The 27,945-nt window shown below is 32.8% G+C and overlaps 4 protein-coding genes across 4 annotated transcripts; 2 read left to right on the top strand and 2 right to left on the bottom strand.

Moving 5' to 3' along the window:
• Positions 1 to 11,737: 11,737 nt before the first annotated feature.
• Positions 11,738 to 14,336, bottom strand: LOC145948012 (uncharacterized). The gene is made up of 4 exons (XM_083057779.1): positions 14,229 to 14,336; positions 13,736 to 14,121; positions 12,762 to 13,492; positions 11,738 to 12,717 (listed from the first exon to the last, which is right to left on the bottom strand). Exons 1-4 carry the CDS (start codon positions 14,334 to 14,336, stop codon positions 11,738 to 11,740), a joined length of 2,205 nt encoding a protein of 734 aa, XP_082913905.1.
• Positions 14,337 to 15,210: 874 nt separating this feature from the next.
• On the top strand, positions 15,211 to 16,426 carry LOC145948011 (uncharacterized). The gene is made up of 3 exons (XM_083057778.1): positions 15,211 to 15,564; positions 16,092 to 16,252; positions 16,317 to 16,426. The coding sequence occupies exons 1-3, from the start codon at positions 15,327 to 15,329 to the stop codon at positions 16,413 to 16,415; spliced, it is 498 nt and encodes a 165-aa protein (XP_082913904.1). The 5' UTR covers positions 15,211 to 15,326; the 3' UTR covers positions 16,416 to 16,426.
• LOC145948013 (uncharacterized) lies at positions 16,411 to 19,071 on the top strand. Its single transcript, XM_083057780.1, has 4 exons — positions 16,411 to 16,676; positions 18,051 to 18,118; positions 18,227 to 18,425; positions 18,500 to 19,071. The coding sequence occupies exons 1-4, from the start codon at positions 16,574 to 16,576 to the stop codon at positions 19,069 to 19,071; spliced, it is 942 nt and encodes a 313-aa protein (XP_082913906.1). The 5' UTR covers positions 16,411 to 16,573.
• A 4,633-nt stretch (positions 19,072 to 23,704) lies between these two features.
• LOC145948014 (uncharacterized) lies at positions 23,705 to 24,529 on the bottom strand. The gene has a single exon (XM_083057781.1). The coding sequence runs from the start codon at positions 24,527 to 24,529 to the stop codon at positions 23,705 to 23,707; it is 825 nt and encodes a 274-aa protein (XP_082913907.1).
• Positions 24,530 to 27,945: the final 3,416 nt, after the last annotated feature.

Genomic DNA, 27,945 nt, shown 5'->3' on the forward strand with positions numbered 1-27,945 from the left:
TGCATTATTTTATATTTAATGGATGATGTCATAGCAGTCGTGCATCGATGCTTTGATGATTGGTTAAAAATAATTTTGTGTCAGCAATAATCCCCACCCCATTGCTTTGTATCAATAAAAACTTGTAATAATGATTTAGTATTGTATCAATCACTTATGTGAAAGGTTCTTTTACAAATGTACTCCGCCAGCATGAATTATTACGTTCCAAAACAAGAAATGTCTAAGAATACAAGTGACAAGTAAGTTTCGATTCTTTTTTTTGTCAAAATAAAGATTTTTAAATAATGATTTTTAAATAATTTTTGAAATATTGTTCTAATTATTTTTATAGCATTCAGCGTGCGACTCGTATACTTGGGCGAAGATATGCTCTAACCGCAACATCCTATAAATATTTGGAAATAGGAATCAACGTCGGAATAATATCCTATGTGGAATTGGCTCTCGGTGATAATCGAGACAATCAAATAATATTACCCATTGAAACATGGAAATCTCTAATGCGGAAACGAGCAGACGTTGAGCAGCTAACTGAAACTCCGCTATGGATTAGTGATCTAACACTCAAAGCGGTTAACATGTATAATTCAAAAATTATAAAAATTACTTCATCTAATAATTCTTTGTACATGAAACCATCAACGTTACTACATTTATTCGATTTCGACAAATGTATTGATCATATGTATTCCTGGCTGTGTGAGAATACTCATAGTGTTAATGAAAAATTTAAACAATTTGTAAATATTTTACAATGTGATAATATCCGCGATGTGAGCAATGCCGCAAAGGCGATACGTGATAGTAATATGTTTAATAGCGAATCACTTATAGATTGTGAATTGATAACTTGTGCTATAAATGAAATTCTTCACGATGTTTGTGACAAATAAAATATTTTACTGTTAAACTGTGTGTTTAATTATTTCTTTCCCAATAAGATATAGCTAACAAAACTATTTCTTCGTTCTCTGGAGATTTAAAAAGTGATGAGCTAGCTGAGACATGATACTCCAGTTAGAACAAGAGAGATGTAGAATTAAAATCAAGAGGGGAGCAACATTATAATATGTGTCACATCATAAAGTTTCAGATAGTCTTGAATGTAAAATGGGTAGAGAAGTTGTGATGGATAGAGAAGATATACTCTAATTGAAGGGAAAACGTGTTGTAAAGATGTTAACTTTGGAGGAATACATTGCATCGCTGGAAAAAGATGTGTTAATATTTGCTGCTCGGTTTGAAGAAAAAAATTTTGCAGTGCGTCCGACTGAAAGTGATAAAGTGAGTTATAGTAAATGGGAGTTGGAGTGCGATGGATGTATCGACTTGTTAGAAGGAAAATGCCCACAAGAACTAATGAGAATTTTCGTAATGAAAATCAACCCAAAGAAATTATTAATTGGAAATTTGCAGTCACGGACCGCTCGAATCGCGCGACTTGAAGAAATAAGAAGATCGCTACGCAGACGTTACTTAAGCGTAGATACCAATGTTCCAGCACTATCGACAAACACTCCAGTAAATTCAATCGTGCAGGCAATACACGGGCGTGAAATAGGTTTTAAAAAACGTCACACGAAAAACCTGTATGATTGCATCTTTACGCATAATTTGTATCATTCTCCACTCGACTATTTTGATTGGCGAGTTCAAAATTTCTGTGTAACAGAACTCAATCCTGGTTGTATGGCAAACAAGTTTTGTTTTTGGTAAGTCTCATTAATTTTATAATAAATAAATTAAAATATTTAAAAATTATTAAATTAATAAAAAAAAACTTTTTTTTTTTTTGTTATGCAGAAACCGCATCCACCTCGCCCTGCCGCCTCGCAGCCACCGCCCCACCGCCACCTCGCAACCACCACCTCACGCACCGCCTCGTACCACAAGTGGTGATACATGGGTCGATCGTCATGGAATATCGACCCATGTGTTTCGATCATCATGGCGCTGCTTTATATATTTTATGTATAAGTATATGTATAAGTATATGTATATAATATTTTAAATTTTAAATTCACACATACACACACACAAACATTTTTGTAAAATACACACACACACACACACATACACATACACACAAACATTTTGTAAAATATACACACACACACACATAGTTATATAATAAAAATTATTTTAAATATTTAAAAAATTGTATTTATTTTAGAATAGGTCCTCTCCCCTTCCTCATCCTAAAAATATTAATTTAAAAAAATATTTAAAAAATTCTCTCTCGCGTCCGCCTCTCGCGCTCTCCTTCGCTGCATCAGCTCTCGCGCTCTCCATCGCCGCATCGTCTCGCAACATCTCTCTCTCGCTCTTGTAATATCTCTCTCGCGTGCACCTCGCGCTCTCCTTCGCTGCATCAGCTCTCGCGCTCTCCTTCGCGTCATCTCGCTACCTCTCGTCATCTCGCGCTATCTCTCTCGCTCTTGCATATACGAGAGAGAGAGAGCGAGAGAATGCGAAGAAGAGAAAGAAGCCGAGGCAGAGGAAAAGGCCGAGACGGAGGAAGAGACCGAGGTAATATAAATATTATTTTTTTATATAATTATAAAATAAAAAAAAGATACTTAAAAATTCTCTATCATTTTTAAACAAATAAAAAAATTTAAATAAAATTTTCTTCTGATTTCTTTTTAAAAATTTATTTTGTTAACGATTGAGAGAGAGCGAGCACGAGAGCGATATTAATATATGTACAGTGGTCAGTGAGGTTGCAACACTTTTTTTTAATAAGTTTATAAATGTGCAGTAAAATTCAAGATACAAATTTTTTCATGTACTTATGCATTATTCGCAAATTTGACATCATGATCATTCATATTTACGCATAAGCACATGAAAAGATTTGTATCTTAAATTTTACTACACATTTATAAACTTATTTAAAAAAAAATATGTCCCGCAACCTCATTGACCACCACTGTACATATACGTCATTTCGTGCACATTAGCATGGATCTCAACCAAAATTGTGGACATTATGCGTTACCCTCTGAGAACATTCGTGGACATTGGCTATGTAGTTCATGTCCACGTTTTCTATGTCCACAGAGGGCGTATCGCTTTCAGGGATCACCTAAAACCGGGCCGTGACGTCTCTCAGTCTTCTCTCTGTTATTAGCTTGATAATTGTAAATGTCCGTATAATGTACTATATGTTAAATATACTTGTTTGTTAGCTATTAAAAGGTGTATATCGAAGGCTTCCCCTCCTCCTCTCCAGAATCTATCCATTGTGTAACTCAAGAATCGCGCCCCTCTGCCATAGACTGGGCTAGGCGCAGCCGGACCGCTATTCCGCTACTCGAAGATATTCTAGTTACCGTGGCGCGAGAAATCGCGCCTGGCGCCCAATTATTTCGTGAACATACCGGGTTACCGATTTGCTGTACATTACCGAGCACCCTGGCTACCGAAGGTTCGCCTATTTAACGAACGCTCCGGATACCGGAATCTACCGTTAACAAATAACTAACAATTACCGTTGAACTTTTGAGATTGCACGACCAACCCCTTCGCAATCGGCGTTCGCGAGGCGGGTAAAGACGTCGCAGTATACACAGAACAATTTTTTTTATTCCGCCAAAAAGTACATTATGAAGTCAATAGTACGACGTTCTTTTTGTAAAAACGCTGTAACATATAATGAGAATTTCACCGTGTATAAAAATGCATATGTACATATTAATATACCTAACCGTAACTCATAAAAAAAGAACCCGTCCGCCCATTGTACAAGTTCATGTACAAAATATTTTTAAAAAATATAAAAGTTTCTATATTTTCCTTCGCTGAGATAATTTTTTATTGATTTAATTTTAGCTTTTATCCCATTATTTTCTTTAGATGCTTTTTTTTCTAATTATTTCAAAATTGATTCGCTTAGTAGACGAAGAGTGAGACAAAAAAAAGAGACTACCATCTAAGTTAAAAATGCCACTTATTAATTGAAGTATTTTACCTTTTCCTCGAGCAAAATTATATACGGTTTAGTTTAGTTTGTCGTGTAACCTTATTATATTGCGCGTTTGTTTTTCGGTTTCATTCACCTATTCTCAACAGAGAAAGTTCGTTTGTGAAGATGACTAGAAAACAAACTTGTACACAAATTTGAAAATTAATTATAAACATATTCAGAAAGGTTTTTCACATAGAAAAGTAGCAGCTAAATTCGAAGTAAACAAGACAAATAATGAATAGAACGAAAGGGCCAACAATATAAATATACTCAAACGGTTTTACAGAAAAAAAGAGTAAATAGATAACAATAGGCGACCGAAGTGTCGCCCGATATTTCTCGCTATTTATGAAATCATATTATTCGGATACCTAAATATATATTTTAAAGCCTACATTATTAACAAAATACTTAAAAATCAATAATAAATTATTGTTATAGCTATTCGCAATAGTACCAGGCTTAATAATTAACGAAGAATTTACTTTTTTTATCGTGTAAATATTGTTGACCGTCAATATCCTATATCTCAAATATTCCATCATCAATATTTTCAGAATAATAAATATTAATTGAACATTATTTTACATAATTATTGATTAAAAAATTACTGCAATCTTAACCTAGAAATTTTAACCAAGAAATAAAGCTTGATATAACAAAAGAACACGATTGCAATGGCAGGTAAAAGAGCAGATCCGACGCCTCAGATTTGCATTGCCTTAGTATATATATGTCAAAAACTTGCTCAATTGACACTTATTTCAGTCCAGTAAATAGCAGACGATATCCATAACAAATTACAATAAAATTAGATGATCAGAATATTCATCCAATAGATATAATTTTAAGTAGATTAAATTTTAGGAATTATTTTCTATATCGTTTTATTATTGCTCTCCTCTTTTCACAAGTTACAAAATAATTTAAATCTGTTCTCTATCTGTCTTATAAATAGGATAATATGCTCTAAATATGTTTGTTTAAAGATATTTCTAAAAGATTAGTTTGGTCCATGGTGGAAGAATAAAGGTGAGTCAAGTCAGGCGATCAATTTTCGTTTGCGCAACTCACCAAATCCGCCATCTTGTTTTACAAACACATGCTTGGTCGTGTATACGTGTTGTGTACAAGCCACTATTGACTGTGATCTGAGAATTGTAACAATCTAAAAAGGTGTATTTATTCATTCAGATAGTTTCTTCGGTGACTTTTTCGACAGGTAATTTCATTTTTAAAAAATTTTTTTATATTCCACACAAGGTTTTGCTTTGTTTGGTTAGGACCTACATTAGATTAAGAGCATTGAACAATCACATTTGTAACGAAAATTGGAAAAGAAAAGAGAAGAAACTGACGAAAATTTGTGATAAAAAATAATTTTAATTTTATGTCTACTTTTTTCCTGTTCTCGAGACTTTAAGGAAAGCTCAACTTTATCATAAGTCATCCTTCCTTTTTTCTTTATTTTTGTTTTGGTGCAGTTGCTTTTGGAAAAAATTAGTTCGTCATTCCTTTTTATCTGTTCATTATTTCTTTGTCAGTTCATGGAAATAAATTATTTTTTTCAGTGACTTAGATTTTGTACTTGTTCAGAAATAAAAATGCATCCTTCTAATTTGCTTGTTCACGAAAAAATAAATAAACAGCCACTTGTTTATGCAAGAAAATGTATTTTATTCATTCTATTATTTTGAATATATTTGCTGGTTTTCCGGCAGTAATGGCTGACCGGGTGGCAGCTTTCTATTGGCCGGTGGGATCACGCTGCGCCTTGACTCACCTTGTTTTCTTCCACCATGGTTTGGTCTCAAAATTCTCAGTTAAACATAATCACGTTTTCAATTCCAAACTTTCGCATTAACAAGAATATAAACGATATTATACCAGAGGTATCAAAGATAAAAGTGTGTCCAACATTATTGAAAAGAGCCGAGCGCGGATAGAAGCGCGACAAAAAAAGAAACGAACTTAGAATTACAAAGTTAATTTATTCAAACGTTTCGGTCCCTGATTCGGGCCTTCCTCAGTAAGCTGTACAAACATAAAATAAAAATAAAAGGTAAAAAATAAAAAATTGAAAAAATGTCAAAAATTATTTAACAAAAAACGGTGAGGAGATGGTAAACAGAAATTTAGTATAATTATAATAAAAAGGAGGACCAACATGAGATAAAGAATAATTAAAATTAAAGATAGAAACAATACGTACATAAAAGAAAGAAAGAATGATTCATAAGGATCGTGCGGCAAAAAACGGCGAAGAGCCCCGCAGCCAATGTATAATCGCAACAGCGTCACCTCTCATCGTTACCAAACGGAAAGAGAACGTTTGTGAATGCATATTATTGCAAACCTGTGTTGATTAAAGAAAAGTTGATCGAGCTAACAAAGAAACACGAAAGAAAGAGGCAACTTACCGATGCTAGAAAACACAGAGGCCTACGGGAACGTAACATATAATCGCACTTGTTAAACGATACATCGCGACTGGTCTTTAAATGGAAAGATGAGATCGAGACAATAATATAAACACAGAAATGAGGTCAACAGAAAACAGATGATAAATGACTAAATTAACTTTGTAACTCTAAGTTCGTTTCTTTTTTTGTCGCGCTTCTATCCGCGCTCGGCTCTTATTAGCCCGTTTATCTATAAATTTTGAATAGTCAGAGCCTTGATATTATATGTTTATTATTATTGAAAAGCCTTGAACACCAAGACATCAGCTAGATAGTTTCATCGTCTTATATACTTTCTTCGTTAACTTCTTACTACGGAAAGATTGTTTGCCGCGGAGCCATCTCGTGGTACAATGGCGGTACTAACTGTACCAGCGTAAAGCACTCGCGAGAAACTCACTTTAAAATGCAAAATAAATCTAGTATTGAATTTCTAAACAAAATAATGAATATTGACATCAAAAATTATTTATTAAATATTAATTTTGGAAATAATTATTTATACTCTGAACGAGTTTATTAAGGTTATGACATTTTATAATAAAAATAAAGAAAACACGAATTTAAAAGAATCAAATGTATTAAAGGTATATGTATAAAGATATTTCTAAATTCATTATATATTTAATTCCAAAATATTTGTAGAACATATTTTCTGTAACATATTTTATAAAGACACATTTTTAACATGCTTCAAAATGACACTAAAATTATTCTATTATGTCTATATTAAGAATAAACAGAAATAATATAAAAATAGAATGTTAAAATTGTTAAAATATTAGAAATATTAATTGCAATATAGCCTAAGGCTAATATTTTTGATAACTTCGAAGATTCGAAGCTTTGAACCTTTAAAAAGTTTAAAATGTCTTCAAAATTTCGAAAAATATATTTGTGTGAATGCCAAATTCATTCAGTGAATACTAAAAATATTGCAAATAAAAAGAATTAACTGATTATGTATGCTTAAAAAATGTGCAATTATTCATGAAGTCTTCTTCTTCTGGTGCCTTCTCCTTACAGAAGGTTGGCGACCATCATGTAATATTCTTCTTTATTCTGTGCATGCCGAATCAACGCGGCCACGTCGCGGACGCTAAACCACTGCCGAAGATTCCGCATCCATAAAAACTTTTTCCGGCCGATTCCGTGCTTTCCCTCCAACTTGCCTTCGATGATGAGTTGCAGGAGATTGTATTTGTTGTTTCGCGAAAAATGTGTCCGAAGTACGCGGCTTTTCTTCGCTTCACGGTCGTCAAGCCCTCTCGTGGCTTCTCGGCTCGACGGAGCACCTCGTCGTTGGTGACACGGTCCACCCACGGGATCCTCAGCATTCTGCGATACATCCACATATCGAATGCCTCCAGTCTGTTCATTGAGGACACCTTCAGCGTCCAGCCTTCCACCCCATAAAGCAGCACCGACAGCACGTAGCACTTCACGGTACGCTATCGTGTCTCAAATCGGGGACCGCGGCCGCATACGAGTTTCCCCATCCTCCGGAACACCCCCCTCGCAATCTCGATTCTGATTTTAATCTCATCGTCAGGGTCCCATTTCTCATTTAACCAGCAGCCAAGGTACCTAAGTACCTTCAATTTCTGAAGTACAATTTTGTATATATATTATGACAAAATATTACATATTTAATATAAAAGAATTTTAAATAAAGTCAAACAACCCAGACAACATCACGTCTAAAAACGGGACATAAGACGTCTTAAAGATATCTTAAAGAGGTCTTAAAGACATATTATAATATGATGTCTAAAAGACATTTTTTTACATAAAAGATTGTTTTATTACATTTAGAAAAGCATATCTAAAATAAAAAAATTGTGTTATTAAAATGTACTAAATATTTTTTTAATTTAATTAAATTTTGTTTGTAATTTTATATGAAAAGAAATTATTTATTAGATTTAAAAAAAGAAAAGTTTAAGTTACGAAAATAATAACGTAAACCTAAAAAAGGATAATATTAAAGAAAATAATTTATATTTTGTAATATAAAAATTTCTTTTTTAAATTAGAGAGTTTTGTTTCTGAAAAGTATTAAATATGAGAAAAAAAATATTTTCTCATAACTAATATATATTTTTTTATTTTCCTAAATCTTTCTTTCTATTAAATAAATATTTAAAATATTTTTTACTTTTAACACTAAGCTTTTAATATTATAGTAAATATACACAATTAAATTTACTATGGTAAATATACGCAATTTATTTACGATTTTTATTTTTTATAATAGAAATTGTTCTTGACAAGAGAAATAAAACAATTATATTTTTTGTCAACAGTCTTAAATTGCTTATATTATTTGTCCTATATTACATAATATACTTATATAATAAACTTGATAATATCAATAATATCAAATAAACTAACTAATAAAATAACTAAAGAGCTTGAAATTCAAGCCTTGAATGTGTGTAGAAGTTGAAGAAAAAGATATATAACACTTTATATCCGATAAAATATGTATAATATGAATACTATAAGCAACTTTACTGTATTCTTTAATTTGTTTGTGTTTAGCTTCGAATCGCATTGATAGCATATATTTTGATGGTCCACATATTTTCATTATAGAATAATGAATTAGTAAATAATGTTTTATTTTGAATTTTGTTTTAAATAAAACTTAAGCAATTGTTTTAAATATTCACTCACATGCAAATAAAAAGAAACCAATAATTGCAGCAAAAAAGATTAGCAATGTAATAATATAAATAATTTCACGTAACATTAAGTACAGTTTCCAGTGAGGTTTGTTTTTAGGTATTAAATTATCAAGTTAAGATTTATAATTAAATAAAATATTTCAGATTCACATTTCTGTTAAAAATTATCAAATTATTTTCAATAAAATCTTGTAATTTGAGAGGAATGTTTTTATTAGAGGAATGTTTTTATTAGAGGAACTACTGATAAATAGATTTATCTTTCGTTTAAAATATCTAAAGAAAAGAAAGATTATTTTATAACTAATGTTCGCGAGCGAGTCCGAAAACGCGATAGAAATAAGGAAGAGAGGTTTGAGCGGTGAAGCGCGCATTCACACTTTGCAAAAAAAATGTTTATTACACAAGTTATGACAAAAACACTATATACATTATTTAAAACAAAAGCTTGTCTTAAGCAGGGTTGGCATGTTTTAAACATTTTTGTTTTAAACAGTTTTAAACTACTGTTTAAAACTGTTTAAAACATTGCAATTAAAACATATGATTATTTGAAAAAAAACTGTAAAGAAAAACAAAAACAAACAAAAACTAATAGACGTGCAAAACTAATGTTGCAAAAAGGTTTTTGTTTTAATTTTTTTAGTTTTTTATCTATATTTATATGTAACATATAGATATAAAAATATAAATATAAATAATGAAATAAAAATAATAAGATAAGTATTATTTTAACAGAATATTTTTTTTGGATATTAAATATATTAAGTAACAATCAATATATAATTGAATATATTAAAGACTACTTATAAATTATAAAGCTATCTGCAACTATTAAAATCTAAATTATAACACATTGCATTTTACTTTTACATTTTATCTATTGCAAATAATTAAATAATGTTATTCCTTTAACTAAAAAAATAATAAACATTTAAGTACAAAAAAATGAACGGTAACAATAACATATTGGAATTGGGAATTGCATTGCAGTCATTGCATATTGGGTATTTTTTTAATACCTACTTTTATAAATTTAATTAAAATTAAATAAATTTTAAAATTAATAACTCAAAATAAAATAAAGAATATAATTTTATATATTAATAAAGGATTATTACTCAACTAAGAAAAATTTGTTTAAAAGATTATATTATATACACTCAGTTTCAATCTCAGTTTGATCAACCTTTTTATTGAGTGCTTTCAAAATTGTTACTAATTTTGAAGCTTTTTCTACGCCTAATCTGTTTCTCAGTTTTGTGTGCACTAAACCAAAAACTGAAAACAGTCTTTCTATGCCAGCAGAAGAAGCAATTGCTGTATGAATTTGTGTTACTAACAATAAGTCAAACGTTACAGTATTAACATTTTCTTTTAATGCAAGCCACCTAGTATGTACTCTATGTAGATAATTATTATAATTAATAAATTCAAAACCAAAAAAACCGATATGGTAAACTCCAAACTTTGAACCAACTAAAAAACAATCCAGTTGTCTCCTGGCGAAAATAAGAAGCTTTATAAAGCGTTGACAACCATTTGATGAGGATTTTCTGAGAGTTTATACGTTTTCAAACTTTGTAAAAACGCTTACATAACGCTATTGGATGTTGAATGCTTTCTAAACACTTAATAAACGCTGTATGTAACGTTTCATAAAAGTTCTGCAATGCTGAGGCAACGCTTTTTAGATACGTTCAGTAAACGCTGATATACCTTCATGCAGAAAGTTTGCTGTCAGACTTTTCAAACGTTTAGCTAACGCTTTTCCCAATACCGTAAGACAAACGTTTTGCCTCCGTTCATCAAACGTTTTTTGATAACGATCTCTCTTTCAGTTTCATCTAATAAGCCTCTTTCTAATTTTCACTCACATAGAGCTGCGTTCGGAAACGTCCCCGAGTGCATTCCTCCTCTTTCAGTAATATAGAAAGAGAGAATAATGCACTCAAGAACGTTTCTGAATGCAGCTTAGAGGGTCAAGTGTAAATTAAGGTATAAATTAAAGAAAGACGTAAAGAATTTCAATTCAGATTTTACTTATTTATTTTATTTAAAGAGAACGCACTTATATACTTATATAAAGAAACTGAATAATATAATTATTTTATAAAAAAGAATTTTAAGAAAAAAAAAGATCAAAATATTTCATATATAATTTTTAGTATAACTTTATTTTTTATATTTTTTATCTATTATAAGTGATTGAGAGAAATAGTTTATTCCATAAATATTTTGAAAAATAAATGCGATATGTCCTGGTTTATATAAAATGCTCGCGTGCACTCTTGGAAATAAAGTATAGGATATAAACAAGGTAAAAGAAAAAGATCAACTTGTTCCAATATATAAAATACAACATAATTATTTGCATAAATAAAATACAAAATGTGAAAATCCTTAATATCTAAATAACCTAATTACTAGAAGAGAAAGTTTATGGATTCAAATTCTTTATATAAAAATTAACTCGAATTTTTGATATTTTGCACTCTTTAAAATGAAAAATATAAAAAACTATACATTACAAAAAAACTCATCAATTTAAAACCTTTATTATCAATCCCGATGACAAGGTCCCAAAAGACAATCCACTCACGTAGGTATTATTAGGTAAATTCATCACAAGGTTGTTTGATGAGAGACAGTTTGATGCACAGCATTTTGCCAATTCCTTTAATTTTGAGGATATGTCTTAGAGCAACGTAATCGTTTTGAATTAATAAACGTCTGGAACATTTTATCGTTTGCACAAGAAGTAAAATTTTCCCTAATGGTGACATGACAATGTATTTTATCTTCACAACTTTCCCATCTTTTAGGATGGCATAAGAATCATTGTTCTTCTTCTTATCGACATATTGGGAGGAAGTATACCTCATTCCATTATATAATAATCTATTAAAAAAAGTAAAATTGTTAACGTTAAAATATCCAAAACGAACAAAGCATTCAAGCTCCTCTTCAGACAAAAGCGAAACATCACGTTCTCCTTTCCCTAGAAGAAGTGCTCCATCAGAACGTACAAAAAATCTAAGTCTCTTATTTAAAACTTTTTCTGAGAAATCAATAGTACTTTCAGATGACACAAGCTCCTCACATAGAATAGGCAGTGAATTGAACATAAGAAACTTACGAGCAATCTGTGAAACAACCTGAAACGGACTCTGATATAGTTGTAATAAATGTCTATTTTGTCTTTCATAACAAAATGCGTTGTGTGTCCACAAGGGACCCCAGTTTATGACACATTTGCATACATGGGTAAGAAGATGAAGATTGTAGATTGTGTATTTAGGTTTAAAATATTTTTGGAAGTAATAACAGTACTGAAGAAACAGGTTGTGCGCCTCCTCAATTTCAGTACGAGATACAGAATGTTGAAGGAGAATATTAGTTGCTTGAGAGAGCATAGCGAGATGAGTCAAGTATTTGTCTTTAAGTAGGCCTTGTAAGCATGGTATGCAATAAAACAAGAGCCACGACCTCCATTCTGAAGCTTTCCACTTACAACAGTGTTCGATTGAACGAGGACTTCTAGTTATTCCTGTTGGAGGTTGTATGCTAAGAAGACGGCTATCTATTGTGTCTGTCAAATTTTTAAAGCAATTTTATCTGTCATATCTATCCAACATTTCTTTTTAGTAGAATCAAACAGGTATTCCATATGAGATTTTATCACACCCAAGAGAATAGCATGCATGTAATCAACGACAAAACCCCAAATCAAATCAAAATAAGGTAGATTTATCAAAATAGATGGGCCCTTGACACCTTTATAATGTCGCTTATCTATACGTGATTCATCTTTATTTTCATAAGCTCTTTTTGCATCCTGATAAGTGGATTCTGCTATCTCAGAGAGGATATTAAAACACCTCGATCTTGGTCCTGTTTTCTCCTGCTTCTCATAACAGAATGTGCAACCATAAAATGCATGGAAAGATTGCATGTTGAGAAGTTGCCACCGTGCAACAGAATCAGTTACAGCACATAAAGAGATGACTTTACTGACAACCTCTTTTCCCTCGTAAATCCAAGAAAAACCCTCAGAGGATAGTTTATTTGCTTCTTTAACAAAGGGTTGCAAGAAAACCATTTGATTCGGATCTTTAGGTCCAACATATAGTCCAGCAAGAAGCATATATCTGCTACGGTCTTTAAATGGAAGTTCATTGATGGTTACATAAATAGGCCACAATGATTTACCAGTCGACTTTTCAGTTTGTACACCGTCCGTAAAGAAAGAAAATGAAAAATTAAAAGGGGATGAGAGTATTCCTCCAGAACCACAGTGCTTTTTGTACTGCTCTCCGTCATATATATCTTCGAAAGCATCAGAGCGATCTTTCTTGCGATTAAATCTATGGGTTAATAATGAGGATGCTATACATGAATCATTTACTAATTTTTGTAACTGCGACTCTAATGATATGGATAAAAAAAAGTTTGATGGCTGAGATACATCAACATTATTAGCACAATAAGAACAATGCACAGATTCTGGCAAACAGCTCTTTTCCCCTAAGTATACTTCACATGTTGGACAATAGATGTGATAAGATATGCTCTCTTTTTCTTTCTCTATGTATTGAAAGTACTTATACTTTGTTTCTGGAATATTTTCCTTGTCGTAAATTGAATTGACCATTCGGAGAATGTCAACCTGTGCCTCCCATGTTAAATTATGTCTCACTCCTAACACAAGGCACATGAAAACAACATCACCAGCTGTAGTGCTTGTACAGTTACACAATCTCTCTAAGAATTTCTTATTCTTTGTCTCCATACTGTTATTATGATCAATAAGAGAGTCTTCCTCTGATGATAATTTAGGCCTTGAGTCTCTCTCTGATGATGAGGCAGACTCTGAACTTTTTGATGATAAATCTAAGGCAATCTCTTTAATGATTTCATCACTATTAAATGGAATATCAGATTTAGTTGATTCTGTCATATCAGTGATGACTTCTTGTATTGCATTAGAATTGCTCTTAAAGAAAAATGAAATGCAAGATGAAAACAAAATAATCATTAAGAAAATGGGCATCTTATTCTACTAAAATATAATATTCAGAATTTTAAAAAATTATTGCATACTTGCCAAGAATGTGACATACGTGAGTCATCAGTAACTCTATTGACATACATAAAATTGTCTTGTGATATTGTATCCGTCCTTTCAACATCATTCTGTGATGTTGACATTGTTGTAAATAATATTGTATTATTCTGAAACAAAATAACATTTTCAGTGAAAAAAAATGTTATACTTCGGAACTTTCACACAAAAAATTAGTTGATTCATATTATTTTACTTGTGTTTGATATCAAGTATGTATTAATTTAAATATTGTACCAAATCATCATTTTTAAGTAATAAGGATTAATTATATTAATATATTATTAATTATTATAATTATATTATAAATATAATTAGTCCTTATTACTTAAAAGTGATGATTTGGTACAATATTTAAATTTTAATACATACTGCTTGATATCAAACACAAGTAAAATAATATGAATCAATAACTAATTTTTTGTGTGAAAGTTCTGAAGTATAACATTTAAAAAAAAATTTTTTTAATTAATTTTTTTGATTTGGTAATATTAAAATTTTAATACATACTTTGATATCAAACACAAGTAAAATAATATCAACAAATTTTTTGTGAAAGTTCCGCCGAAGTATTACATTTTTTGTTCATTGAAAATGTTAACTGGTTAGAATTATGAGAGTTTTGATATGCCTCATTAGCAGCTCGTTGTCGCCGACGATAAGCGGTGGAGCGAGGGATATTTTCCTCAGTGTACAAAAAACGTTTGTAACGTCCCATTTTAGATTATGCTTTCAATTTAAATTAGTAAAGAACAATATGTAAATTAACTGAAATATTACTTGAAAAGCGGTATCTACAATGAGAATTTAAAATGTATCACACTACGATTGCATCTGCGATTGCGATTCTTTTTCAGGTAACAGTGATTGTATTCGTTTATTTGTCGAGTCCAGAGAGAAACTTTGGTCGAGTCTATTGTACGCAGGCCTGAGATAGAGAAGAAGGCGGGAAAACGAAACCTAACCTAACGTGAAGCAGACGTGTGAAACTGCGAACTGCGAGTGATCTGTGAATCCGTTTTATAAAAATTTCAATTTCGGGTGTAAATAAGTTGTTTTTTATTTTAATCTTTATTATGAGTGAAGTGGATAATTCTGGGTGGTATGCGTTGGTGAAGTATAAAAGTGGCAATGAAACAGAAGTACTACCAGTGCATAAAATCAAAGTAAAAATCAGAAAAGGTGAACGGGTAGCATTCAATCCGAAATCTTTAACTGATTTTGAGAAAACAAAATTTTATACCGTTAATACTGCGCACGGCAGCAAGGATGGAAAAGAGCACAAGTGGTATGCTCTAATCGGATTGCTTGCTGGTAAGTAATATTGTCCTAAGTCTAAAACCTAAAAATCATAACCTAAAAATGTTGATGGATTGTACAAAGATAATTGAATGCACCTTAGAACATATATTTACTGGAAGGGGAATTGAGCATCAAACCTGCATTCAAGAGCTGTGCGAGAGAGAAAGGTAGTTACTGACCATCATTCGCAATACGCATGCGCTGATATCATCGTTGCCGTGAGATGATTTATCTGAATTTGGTTTTGACATATTCAAAAAGTCAGTGAAATCAAACAAATCGTCCCATTGCAACGACGATATCAGCACATGCGTATTGCGGTTGATAGTCAGTCACTACCTTTCTCTCTCGCACAGCTCTTGAATGCAAGTTCGATGCTTAATTCCCTTCTGGTGAATATATGTTCTAAGAAATATTCAGATAGTATTTTTATAATTGTTTGAAGGTGGTCTTTTGAATCATTTGTTTTCAGTTTACGAGAACAATTCAATTACAAAATTAAATAAAAATAAATAAAAATTAAATTTTTTGGTTTACAGAATCTCGAGAGGCATTGGAGCATGCCATACATATAAAAAGAATTAGTTGGCCTATCTTGTTTAGTGAAAACGAATCAGAACCAAACTCAACTGATGATGCATCAGAACAAGCTAATATGAACTCATGTAATATGACCATCATCAGCAATCGTGATTTGACTGTAAATATAATTTTTGCAAATGTTTGACATATGGCAATTTACTGATACATTTTCTTTGTTTCAGAAAAATAGGAAAAAGACTAAAAAAGATGCTACCGATGCAATCCATGCCAAATTATTGTCATTTAGGAATCTAAATTCAAATAATGTGATGCATCAGTAAGTGTCGCAGATGATGAAGACATAATTCAACGTTTACGAGAAAATGAAGAGTTGAAATCTTCATTGAAGGCACAAAGGAATAATTCACCTAAAGTAGTGAGAGATTATATTGATATTCTCCAAGAATATCTGCAGAAAATAGAGACAAAAATAGAAGAAATGCAAGAAAATTTTCAGAAGAAATTGGATCATGCAGGAAAAGTAAACTTGGAGAAATTCGCCGAGTTGGAGAGAAATATAACAAATGTAGGGGACTCGATAAGTAAGTTCCCACAGCCTTATCCGTATGTGCAACATTGGTTGAACAATTTGCCCGAAAATGAAAATATTGAAGACTAATAAACTTACAATTAGAGTAATATATTAACTACACATATATTGATAATAAATAATAACAGTAATACAAATTTATAAAAATTAATATAATAAGCAAAATACTTAGACTCATCTGCGCACAGTATAGAAAATATTAAGAATATTAAATATTAAATATTAGAAATATTAAATATTAGAAATAAGATTAAATATTAGAAATATTAAATATTAGAAATAAGAATTATTTTAAAATATAATAAAATTGAGAAAACTGATATAAAAATACAAATTCGAGTATGAAGGACTAATTAGTTAGTAAAAGCCCTTTATACTGAATTTGTATTCCTATATCAAAGTTTTTTTATTTTATTATTTTAAAATAATTCCTATTCCTCTGTGTGTGTGTGTGTGTGTGTGTGTGTGTGTGTGTGTGTGTGTGTGTGATATTTAATATTTATTCCTAATATTTTTTCTATTGTGCGCAGTATTTAAGTAATCAAAATAATTAGTGTAGTATCAAAGACAGCTATAATTAAAAAGTTTACTTGAATGTTAGTCATGATATTTTTATGAAAGTAGGGCATGACAACCGTCGAAAACATTATTTTAAAACTACTTCTATATAAGCACTGTTGTAAGATGCAAGAAATATAATACATGGTTGCTGTGGACCTTGAAAAGTAAAAGGTCTAAAAAACGTTAATATTTGATGTGGAAAACTTGACAGTTAGAGAATTTTAAAATACGACATGTGACAATATTCTAAAGAAGCCACTACGTGATTCATTTCAACATGCAGAAATTCTTGTGCGATATAATGCTCCACATGTTATTATGGCAGATTTGGTACGTTGTTGTCTGTGCAATCTAATTGTAATTGGTTTCGTGTTTATTTTAAAGTAAATTATTTGATTAAGTTAGATTTCGCTTTTATTTCAACTATGAGTTTCAAGTGATCTTATGTGTTCTCTCGCTAATCTGGAGATTTCCTCCACTTTTAAGGTATAATTTGCAGTCTTACGCTTTTCTTGTGTGATGAATGTGAAATGGCATGTTTTTATTTTATTTTATTTTCATATATAGCACATTAGTAATACTAAAAAGTTTCTTGATTGATGTTTGAATTTTTTCTTGTACATATTTCTGTGCTTGTAAAACATGAAGGGTTAAGGCTTTGTATATTAAAACCAATTCCGAGCTCTTATAAAACATTATGTGTGACTTTGCATATGAAGTAATTGTAAAAAATGCATGTCTGAAATAGAAATGGAGATCACTGTTATTTATTCATGTTGTCTATTCATGTTTTATTCATGTTTAGGAATGAGACCACCACTGTCTTCTACAAGTTCAGCCTCCACCAGTGAGGTTTCGTCAGACACAGAGAAGGTAAGTTGAATGCTACTTCGTGAGAGAGATTAAGGGAGTTCTGTGCAACACTTTTGATTGCTTTCTATTTCTCTAATTTCATTAATTTCATGTGTTCTCCCCTACCAGGTACCTCTTGGAGATGCAGTTTTCTGCTCCAAAGCAGCATATACCAAATTAATAAATGTGGAAGAAAGCCACGCTGACTGGGCATATGCTCTTCTTAAAGGAGTCTTCGGTGAGAAAGCGCACCTTATGAGGGTGCGAATCAGCAACAAACATACTGAGAACGAAAGATTTCCTTCGAACTTCCTCATGGTGGCCAAATGTGGGTACTGTTTCAAATAGATTTTTTTAAATTATATAATTTTAGATTATATTAAAAACTTCGATTTTTTACAGCCCTACACCGCGATTGGTTAGTAAAACAGAAGATTTGGGATAAGAATGGGCAGCTGCATTCAAAATACTCAACTACAGAAGTGGAGAAGTATGTGAATGCACTCCCCGTTTATCTCGCAGATCGGGCCTATGATATGCAAGGCCCTCGGGGCGTTAACACGAAGAGAAGAGATGGAAACCTCGACAATAATGCCCCTCAGCGTAGACGAAGTGGACCCACCGATCCAAAGCGCAAATATACAAGAAGAGGTCAGTCGCTGCTTCAAATAATACAGCAACTCCAACGACTACCACATCTACAGCAAAATAATAATCAACAACCATTGCCATCTCAGCAATCACTACTGCAACAGCAGCTACCGCAGCAATTAATGCACCAAGAACCGCCACTCCAGCAACAATCATCACAGTTGTCATTACAACACCAACAACCACTCTCATCTCAGCAACCACTATCGCAACAATTATTTTTATCAGGAACTGCCACCACAGCAACAATCATCGCAGTCCTCATTACAACCGTTCGATTTTTTAAATATTCCGCCATCAACATCAAGAGCAACGACATTTGAGAATCTTCAGTATGTACTATTAAATTTAAAAACAATTTTGTTAAATATTTTATTGATTTGATTTTAACATTTTCTCTTGTTTTCAGGACTACTACAGCCACATACACCACTCTTTAAGTCATTAAATTGTAAGACTGGTATTTATTTCTCTTTGGTTGTGAACTATTGGGTTACAGAGTGTATACTCCCTGGAAAAACCTGGAAAACTTGGAATTCTCAGGGAATTTTTTTCTACCTTGAAAAATCCTGGAATACTCATGGTATTTATTTTGAACTCAGGGAATTCTTAAAAAAATGGCCTCTTTTTAATTTCATTTTCAAATATACTTTTAAAGAATATAAAACTTATTAAGTTTATATAAAGTATATTAAAATAAATTTTATTATAAAATATATATTAAAAAATATTTTATTTATGTTAAAAAATTATGTATAACAGAAATAAACTTATTTTAAAATTGTATTTAAAATTTTTTTAAATACTTTAATTTTACCTGAAATTTTGAACAAAAGTACCTGGAAAATCATGGAATCCTCAGGGAATTTATTTATAAGATTTGAGTATACCCTGGATTAGTTGGAGTGTGTATTTTCACATAATAAATGATTTTTGTTTATATTTGATTGTATTTTTGTCTTTCATTTTTCAGTGATTTTTCCTCAGACTAAAGATTAGTTTATAGAGGCCGTAACTGCTTTCAGTAACTGTAATCGTAACATAAGGATTTGATTAATCGCGTTGCTTGATTCGGCATATGGACTGCCGAATCAAACAATAGGATTGATCAAATCTTTATGTTACAATTACAATTATGATTACAGAAACCAATTACGATCTCTATAAACCAGTCTTAACAATTACTGAACGTTTACAAATCCATAGTAAACGTTCTTTACGACGTTTTTTCTAACAAGAATAAACGCCGATTAAACGCTTAATAGAGGCTGCACACAGTTTTCAATGATGAAAGTAAACGCCTATTAAACGCTTAATAGAAAATTTATAAATGTTATAAAAACTCTCAGCAAACGTCCTATGTTATGTAAACGCTGTGCAAACTCTCAAAAACGCTATATACAAACGCCTTTCAAACGCTGCAGTGTTGCAATTTCTGCTCTACAAACTCCTTACTGACCGTTTTTAAACTCTCAACAAATTTCTGCAAACGCTCATGTAAACGTCAAACAAACGTGCATAAAACTTCCTATTTTCGCCAGGGTCCACATTTTGCACGCTCAGCGGTAAAAAGCCGGTAGTCCATGCGTCGAATCAAGCGACGCGAGTGGTCGAACATTACATTACGATTACACAGATCAAAGCTATCAAGTGTTTTTTTGCTTGTTTAAAACATGTTTTTTTTGTTTAAAACATGTTTTTTTCTTACTTTACTTAAAAACACGTATAAAATAAAAAAACATTGTTTTAAACAAAAAAATCAATGTTTTTTGTTTAAAATGAAAAAAACAAGTTTTTTGCCAACCCTGGTCTTAAGTAAGATGTTAATGCAAAGTTAATTTTTAGCGAGCACTGGGCTGCATAGCAAGCGGTTTTACAAAGAGAAAGGCGGTGATCCGAAGCGATCAAATAAAGTAGCGAAAAGAATATTACGTGCGACAAAGCGAGTACTAAGCTGAGAGCGTCGTAACCCATGCGCGCTCCATTTATTACAGCGAAAAAGCAATCGTCTTTTTGTCGACTTTCCAATCAGTTTTCTCTGAAATTTAATTTTCTGAGGTGACCTCCGGGCGCCGCGCTAGATTGGTGGCTATTAGTGGGTTCCGCGAGTTAAGTCCATACTTGTCACGCGCACGGTGTCATTTTGTTCCTGTAGTTGGTAGATTCAAGACCACGTGATGAGCTCGCGCATGCTCTTGATTTTGTGATTGTTTATCCGGCAGTTTAGATTTTAGATGTTTGTCATGTAGAAAGTGTTTATACAAAAAAAAAAAAAAAAACAAATAATCATCAAACTTTATGATTCGAGTTTATTGTTGTGATAAAATAAAATGATCTCGACTGCCGGCTGAAAATGTTTGAAGGAGAAAAAATGTTTTGTTTTCCTTTGTTGTAGAAATTAATTAAGCGTGTGGTAATTAGCGTAATCTTAAACATAAAATTATTTAAAAGTTTTGCGACATTGTACCTGCATATGCATTCTAATAAGTCATGTATTGGATCGATACTAATATTTGTTGTTACATAAAAATTTGGTATTGCATTAAATACGCAATTTTCTTGTACGATAAAACTATTTTCTATAAAATGTGAATAATTCGTTTTTGTTCTTATTCTTAAAAACTGACATTTTCTTTAACTTTTTATCTGAAACTATCCTCATAACTAATTCTACAACTATTTTATGAATTAAAACTTTTAGTAAAACTTAAAATAGTATTCAGTCCTAAGTTGTCTTCTACAATATAGGCTAGAGTAAAGTAAATTTGTTTTTCTTGACCATTAACATTAATAATAATTCCAAATTTTTGTAAAACGTTTAGAAATTCAAAAAATTTTACTAGAATTATTTTAGAAAAAATAAAATTTATTGCTAGTTTAGTCTTACAAATTACAACTTTTTTCGGTGTTAGAAGTGAATTAATAGTAAGTAATGAAGGTTCAATAAAGTAATTTATAGATTTTAAATATTCTAATGTTAAATATTTACTTTGAAAAGAGATCTAAATCCATATTTAGAAATATTTATGAATGTGCATAGATTTGTGTTATCATTAGATCTATTATAAATAATGATTTAAAAAACTGAAATGTATAATGTATAATTTATATAAATCGTTGATAGTTTCGTGAAATATTTTTTTATTTATAAACTATAAGTAGTAAGTGGGCATATATGGCCCGTCATAACAAACCCCCACCACTCGGCCACTGGCGCCGTCCCCCCACCACTCGGTCCCTGACGCTGTCAGATATGGCCCGTCAAACTAACCCTCCCCCACCACTCGGCCGCGGACTCTAGAGAGGGGAATGGTGGGGGAATGCCGATTGGTCACGCCGGTGAGATAAAAAAGGGTAATAAAATGTATTTGCATAGGTCCCGGTGCGTCGAAGGAAATCTTCGATAATAATTACGGTAAGAAATAATTGAAAAGGAAGAGATTACGCAATATTATATTTAAGTAGACGACTAATGACATGACAGAGGGGTGACAAAATTATCCGACAAAATAACGATAAAATGCTGAAGTCGCCGTGGTATACCGAAATCATTGTAGGGAGTATGCCATCCCCGTCTACCTCTTGCAGTAGAGCGAATGGGCACCGGCGTCCATGTATAGCGCTGAAAAAAATTAACAAAAACCACAAGCATTTATTTCGGCCGAGCGCTTACTCAGCGTCGCATTGCCAGATATCGTTGGTAACAAAGGAAACAAAAAGATATACAAAAAATACAATCGGCCAGCGTCCGTAATTATGCCTAACCGATTACTCAACGTCACATTGACGGGTACTATCGGCACCTCAGGTAACAAAAAGAATTCTAAGGTGCGTCGAAGGAATTCTTCGATAATAATTACGGTAAGAAAAAATTGAAAAGGAAGAGATTACACAATATTATAAGTGGATGGCTAACGATATGACAGTGTCGTGAGAAAAAAATAGATAATAAAACATGCATAGATTCTGGAGCGTTGAAGGAAATCTTCGAAGATAATCACGGTAAAATGTGTTTGAAAAGGAAGAGATTGCACGGGAATGGTGATATGTGTATTGTTGTTCGTATGACGAAGCGACTCGTCGTTGGGAGAGGTGAACAGAAACGTGCATGCATGCAAGATGGGAAAATTTTTGGTTGGTGGGAGGGAAAGAAAGAATTAGACTTTTTTGAGTAAAAATATATGTGGTTTATATAAAATAATGTTGTTATTACACAAAAAGTTATAAAAATATTCATGGATACAATTTTCGTTTTGTTCGAGAGCACGTAAAGGAGAGTGGAATCGACTTGGCAGTTGATGGATAGGACACTCCGTTTTTCGTTTTAATAACACAGTTTAATATTCAACAAATTAAATACGTTTCACAGTTGATAAGTTTCAAGCAATTCTGTCGTTAAACAGATAATTAATCCAGTAATCAAAGTCGACGTCAATTTAACAGCGGTTTTCGGCGGTAAATAAGCGGTTTCAGCGAGTGTGCGATATGCGGTTTTATTAAGCGGTGAACAGCGATAAAAGCTGGTGCTCGATCGGGCGAGCTCCTTTTATTACCTTTACGAGGGAGTTGCCCCTTTTGTGCTGCGCCAATAGTTTCGTATAGTTTTAAATTTGGTCGAGGTGACTCAAGGGCGCCAAGTGTAATTGGTCGTCCCATAATCTGCGCGGAGTAAGCACGCTCCTGGCATGCGCAAGGTGTTGGATCACTCGATCGATTGGCCCACGTAGGCCCACGTGATACTATCGCGCATGCTTCTCGTGATATCGGCGGTTGCGAGACAATGCGGTAACAGTTAGAAATTTATTTTCTGTTGGTGTTTTGAGAGCTGACAGTTTTTTATGACCCGACAATTTATGACTTATTTGTTTTGTGTACAAAGACGATCAAAGTCGAATTTTGACTGATTTTATATACACGAAACAGAAATTAATTATTTATGTAATTCTTATCACCATCTCAAACACGTTTCATTACTATTATACTTGTTATTTGATTGAAGTAAAGCGAGACTAATTCCAAAAATGTTATCTCAAAATATACATCGAGAAATGTTAAATCTTTTATTTGTGTGCATACATTACGCTCTATTTCCTTGCTATTACCTCTGATTGTAAGTTTTATAACGCTGTTATTAATATATTTATTGAGCGATAGATTCATTTCTATTTCATTAATTAGATACCGCGCACATTCGTTAACACTGCAAGAAATTAAATTTAATTGATTCAAATTTGCGTTCACGCAATCAACTATATTTGCTAATCCTAAAAAAGTTGCTTTCTGCATCACTATTGAGACGTTGTAAGTTTTTCGTTTCTTCGCTACTGGTGCGTTTGTTTTCGCATCTTCGACGTTATCGGAAGAAGTATTTCCTTGTTCATTTTCACGATACGCTAGTAGAACAGCTCTTGCTCCATACGCGGTGGTAAAATTTATAATTATCTTGTTGATAATAATTGAACTCAAATTAATTTTATCACCGTTTAAGTATGGAGACATCCGTTCTATATTTTCTTGAAATTTCTGCCACGATTCCATATCGAAGCAAATCCCTGACGCTCCATGAGATGTTAATTTAACAATCGGTTGGAAATCCAGCTCGTCTCCGTTCGCAGTCATCAGTCCCACATGAAGTTTCTTTGTATAGGATGAATTCAATCCATACGTTGTGGACAACAGCATATGCTGATTTATTTTTTCCTCGTTGTTGCATCCTGGTTTGGAAACACAGTTGAAAGCCGATGGTTTCACAAAATTCGAAATTTCCTCGTGATTACTCATGATGACTGTTTCTTCTCGAAAAAAATTATCGAATATACGTCGAGAGAGAAGTATTCGTTGAATAAGTATCGAGGATCGTAAACTTTCTTATTAACGAAACTGAGCGTTTGGATGTCGGCGAATGAATGAGATTATTCTTTCCGAATAACCACAGAAAAAGAGATAAAATAGAAAAGTGGAGGAAAAATGCGCGCGCCCAATAATAAAAATCAACCCTGATATGGAATTTTACAAACAATTTAGAAGAAATAAAAAAACAAAATATTAGTAGAATATAAACTATTAAGAATGTACAGCTGTATTTGACAAAAATGCAACGCGATTGTTTACAAGCTATAAATTCCAAGATAAATTTTATAACAAAAAAGAATGTTTATCTCAGCCTCAGTCTTTCTGAAATCTTATCGTAAAGTTTATCCAGTATAAAAAAGAAGAATTTCTGAAACATGGGGAAAAAATGTGAAAATCTGTGTATTTAGGTATTTAAGAATGATAATAAGTAATGACAAAAAAACCTAGAAATTGCTTATTTCAGCCTCAGTCTTTCTGAAACCTTATCGTAAAGTTTATCCAGTATAAATAAAGGGCGATACATAAAAAAGGGGGATACATAAAATTATCTGTTCTTGATATTTATGATTTTCCCCCGAAAGTCTTTCAGGGAATATTAAATTTTGTAAAATAATCTTGTCCAATAGGAGATTGAGAAATTTTTTCCAAATCTCCTTCCTAGAAAGAGGCGTTTTCATAAAACGGGTATAAATACGAGTTTAAGCGTTAGTAAAAATCAATTTCGAGTTTACGCTAACGAATTACTTGTGTTTTCCAACGTGTGCGTGAGTGTAAAAAAATTTAATTATGGCAAATCTTAGAAATGTCATCTAGAGCTGTATTTTGCTTTCCCAGAGTTTGTGCGGAAAAAATTTGGGAAAATTTTTGTCGGAGTTATCGAACATCGATAAAACAAATTATCATATTTTTGGAAAATTCGCGGGTGAGTGTCCTAGCGTAGTGCTCGCGGTTTTATTCCGTCTAGGACATTTTGTCAATACTCGTGAACTTTTGTACATTGCCGGGGAAGTGATAGAAGCGCGACGATATTTTGGTGATAGCGAAGAAGATGTGGGAGGACACATAGAATTTCTTCTCTTGCATTATCAACGTTTTCTTCCGAGGAGCGTTGAAAATGGTAAGTTTTTTATTTTTTTCTATTATACAAGTAATTATAGAGCAAATTTAATTATAAAAATTAATAATTTTCTAGACATTGAGCAACGTAACACTCATCTCGGGCTAATCGCTGAAGTTGGACAATTTCGTGCGCTTCCGCGAATAATAGAGAATCGTCGAGTAGATTTACGGTTATCACTAGTTCGTGATAGAAGACGTCGAGCGGATACTTCGCCCGAGGCAGGACCCTCTCGTAAGTATTTAATATAAACTTAAACCTCGGTAGAAAGTAAAGTATCATATTCTTATTAAGAAATTTTAAAATATTGGATGTTTCAGGACGAGCGCGTATCATTTCGAATTCGGAGATCGAACATCCGGTTATTGATTTAACCGAGGATGAACCGAATAGTGAGAAAAATGTCACGGAAGAACCACGTGAGCAAACTCCTCGTGAAGTAAGTCCCTTCGACGAAGTTACTATTTTTTCACAACAACAAGAAAATAAGCAAGATGCAATTTCTTCTTCTGAGAATGAAAGAGAAGAAGAAGAAGATGAAGAAGAAGAAGAAGATGAGGAGGAAGAAGAAGAAAGAGAAGAAGGGGGCGACGAAGAAGAAGAAGAAGAAGAAGATGAGGAGAAAGAAGAAGAAGGAGAAGAGGAAGTTCAGGAGGGAGAGGAAGAAATAGGAGTGGAAGGTAATGACTTTACATAATTTAACTAATTATCTCTTTCTTGATTAAATTTTATTTTAATTAAATAAAATTTTATTAGAATTTTCTTACTCTCCAATTATCGATCCGTGTTTTGTACTCTCCGGTGTAACCATAAAGACTCATTGGAAAAAGAGAGGAAAAACAAAGGATAAGTGTGAGTCATTGCTAGAATTTTAACATCTCTTTATAAAACTCCAATACGAGAGAGTAAAACATTACTTTATTGAATTTTTATTTTAAATAAATCATTTTTAATCTTTTTCTCAGTGCAAATAGGTAGGGGACGGAGCGTGGAACAACGGCAAGAAGCCAACGAGGAATCTCTCAATCTCCCTGTCGCCAATGGTGAAAATTTGAGAGAGGAGGAAGAAGAAGAAGACGACGAGGCAACACAGTAAGCAGAAGAAGAAATAGCTCGTCGGGTAAATTATAATTTTAGATATCTTGTATTATTAGCGGAAAACGCGCGACGTTTTAGAAATTTCGGAATAGAGGGAAGAGAGGCGACTTTTCATATACGACCGGTACCCGAGGATGAGAACGTTTACGAGTGGCTAGAAAGCGCATTTCGCGAACTCCACACATACGCAATACAGTCATGTGAAGTGAGCGATTACATAGGGCTTTCTTTTGACTCCGAGAATTTAATCCGTGGTCCAGCCGGTATATCATTCCGACCTTCGTGCGATTTGACACATGAAAATATTTGGGGACTTGTAAGCTCGTTATCGCAGAGCTCCGGTGGGCTCGATATGACGCAAGATTTTAACATTCGCGTTTTTAGAGTCACATCCCCTGCGGGACGCGGACGAAATGTTAACGCATCTACCCGTGAAATTATTGCTAAGCGTTCTATTTTAACAATTTCTAACGCAGATAATCTATGTCTTCCTCGTGCACTTGTAGCTGCGCAAATTTTCAACGAGCGTGGAAATTTACGCATGGGACATTTGCACGAAAAATGGAATGCAATGAGAAGACAAAACTCCGTGTTACAACGAGAATTAGCGTTGCAACTAATGAGCGATGCCGGTGTAGCGATTCCGGAGGAAGGCTGTGGAATTCCCGAAATCGAACGCTTTCAGCAATATTTCGCCGCGGATAATATCGCCATTGTAATATATAATGGCGATACTTTTGATTGGGGTAAACCGTTATACGACGGAGAAGAATTTCTAGCCAATCATCATCGCGAAACGAACTCTCGCTTAAATATAATATACCATAATAATATTAAACATTATGATGTAATGTTAAATTTAAGAGCCGCCTCTGGGGGTAGAGATTACTGCGTTCCCTGTAACATAAGCTATCGCATCGATAGGGATGGACATCGATGCTCTAATAAATGCCCTCGTTGTAATGCCGTTCCGTCGTATGAGTTGACTAACGAGGAGCCTATTAGATGCGAAATTTGTAGACGTGAATTTTTTAACCGTGCATGCTTGGAGCGTCACCGCACTCAAAAATCGTACGATGGAAAATCGCGACGGAGTATTTGTGAAATTGTACAATTTTGCAACGGCTGC

Source organism: Prenolepis imparis, unplaced genomic scaffold, assembly GCF_030444845.1.
Source record: "Prenolepis imparis isolate NDT839.2.m4 unplaced genomic scaffold, iyPreImpa1.0 SCAF_212, whole genome shotgun sequence".
NCBI lineage: Eukaryota > Metazoa > Arthropoda > Insecta > Hymenoptera > Formicidae > Prenolepis > Prenolepis imparis.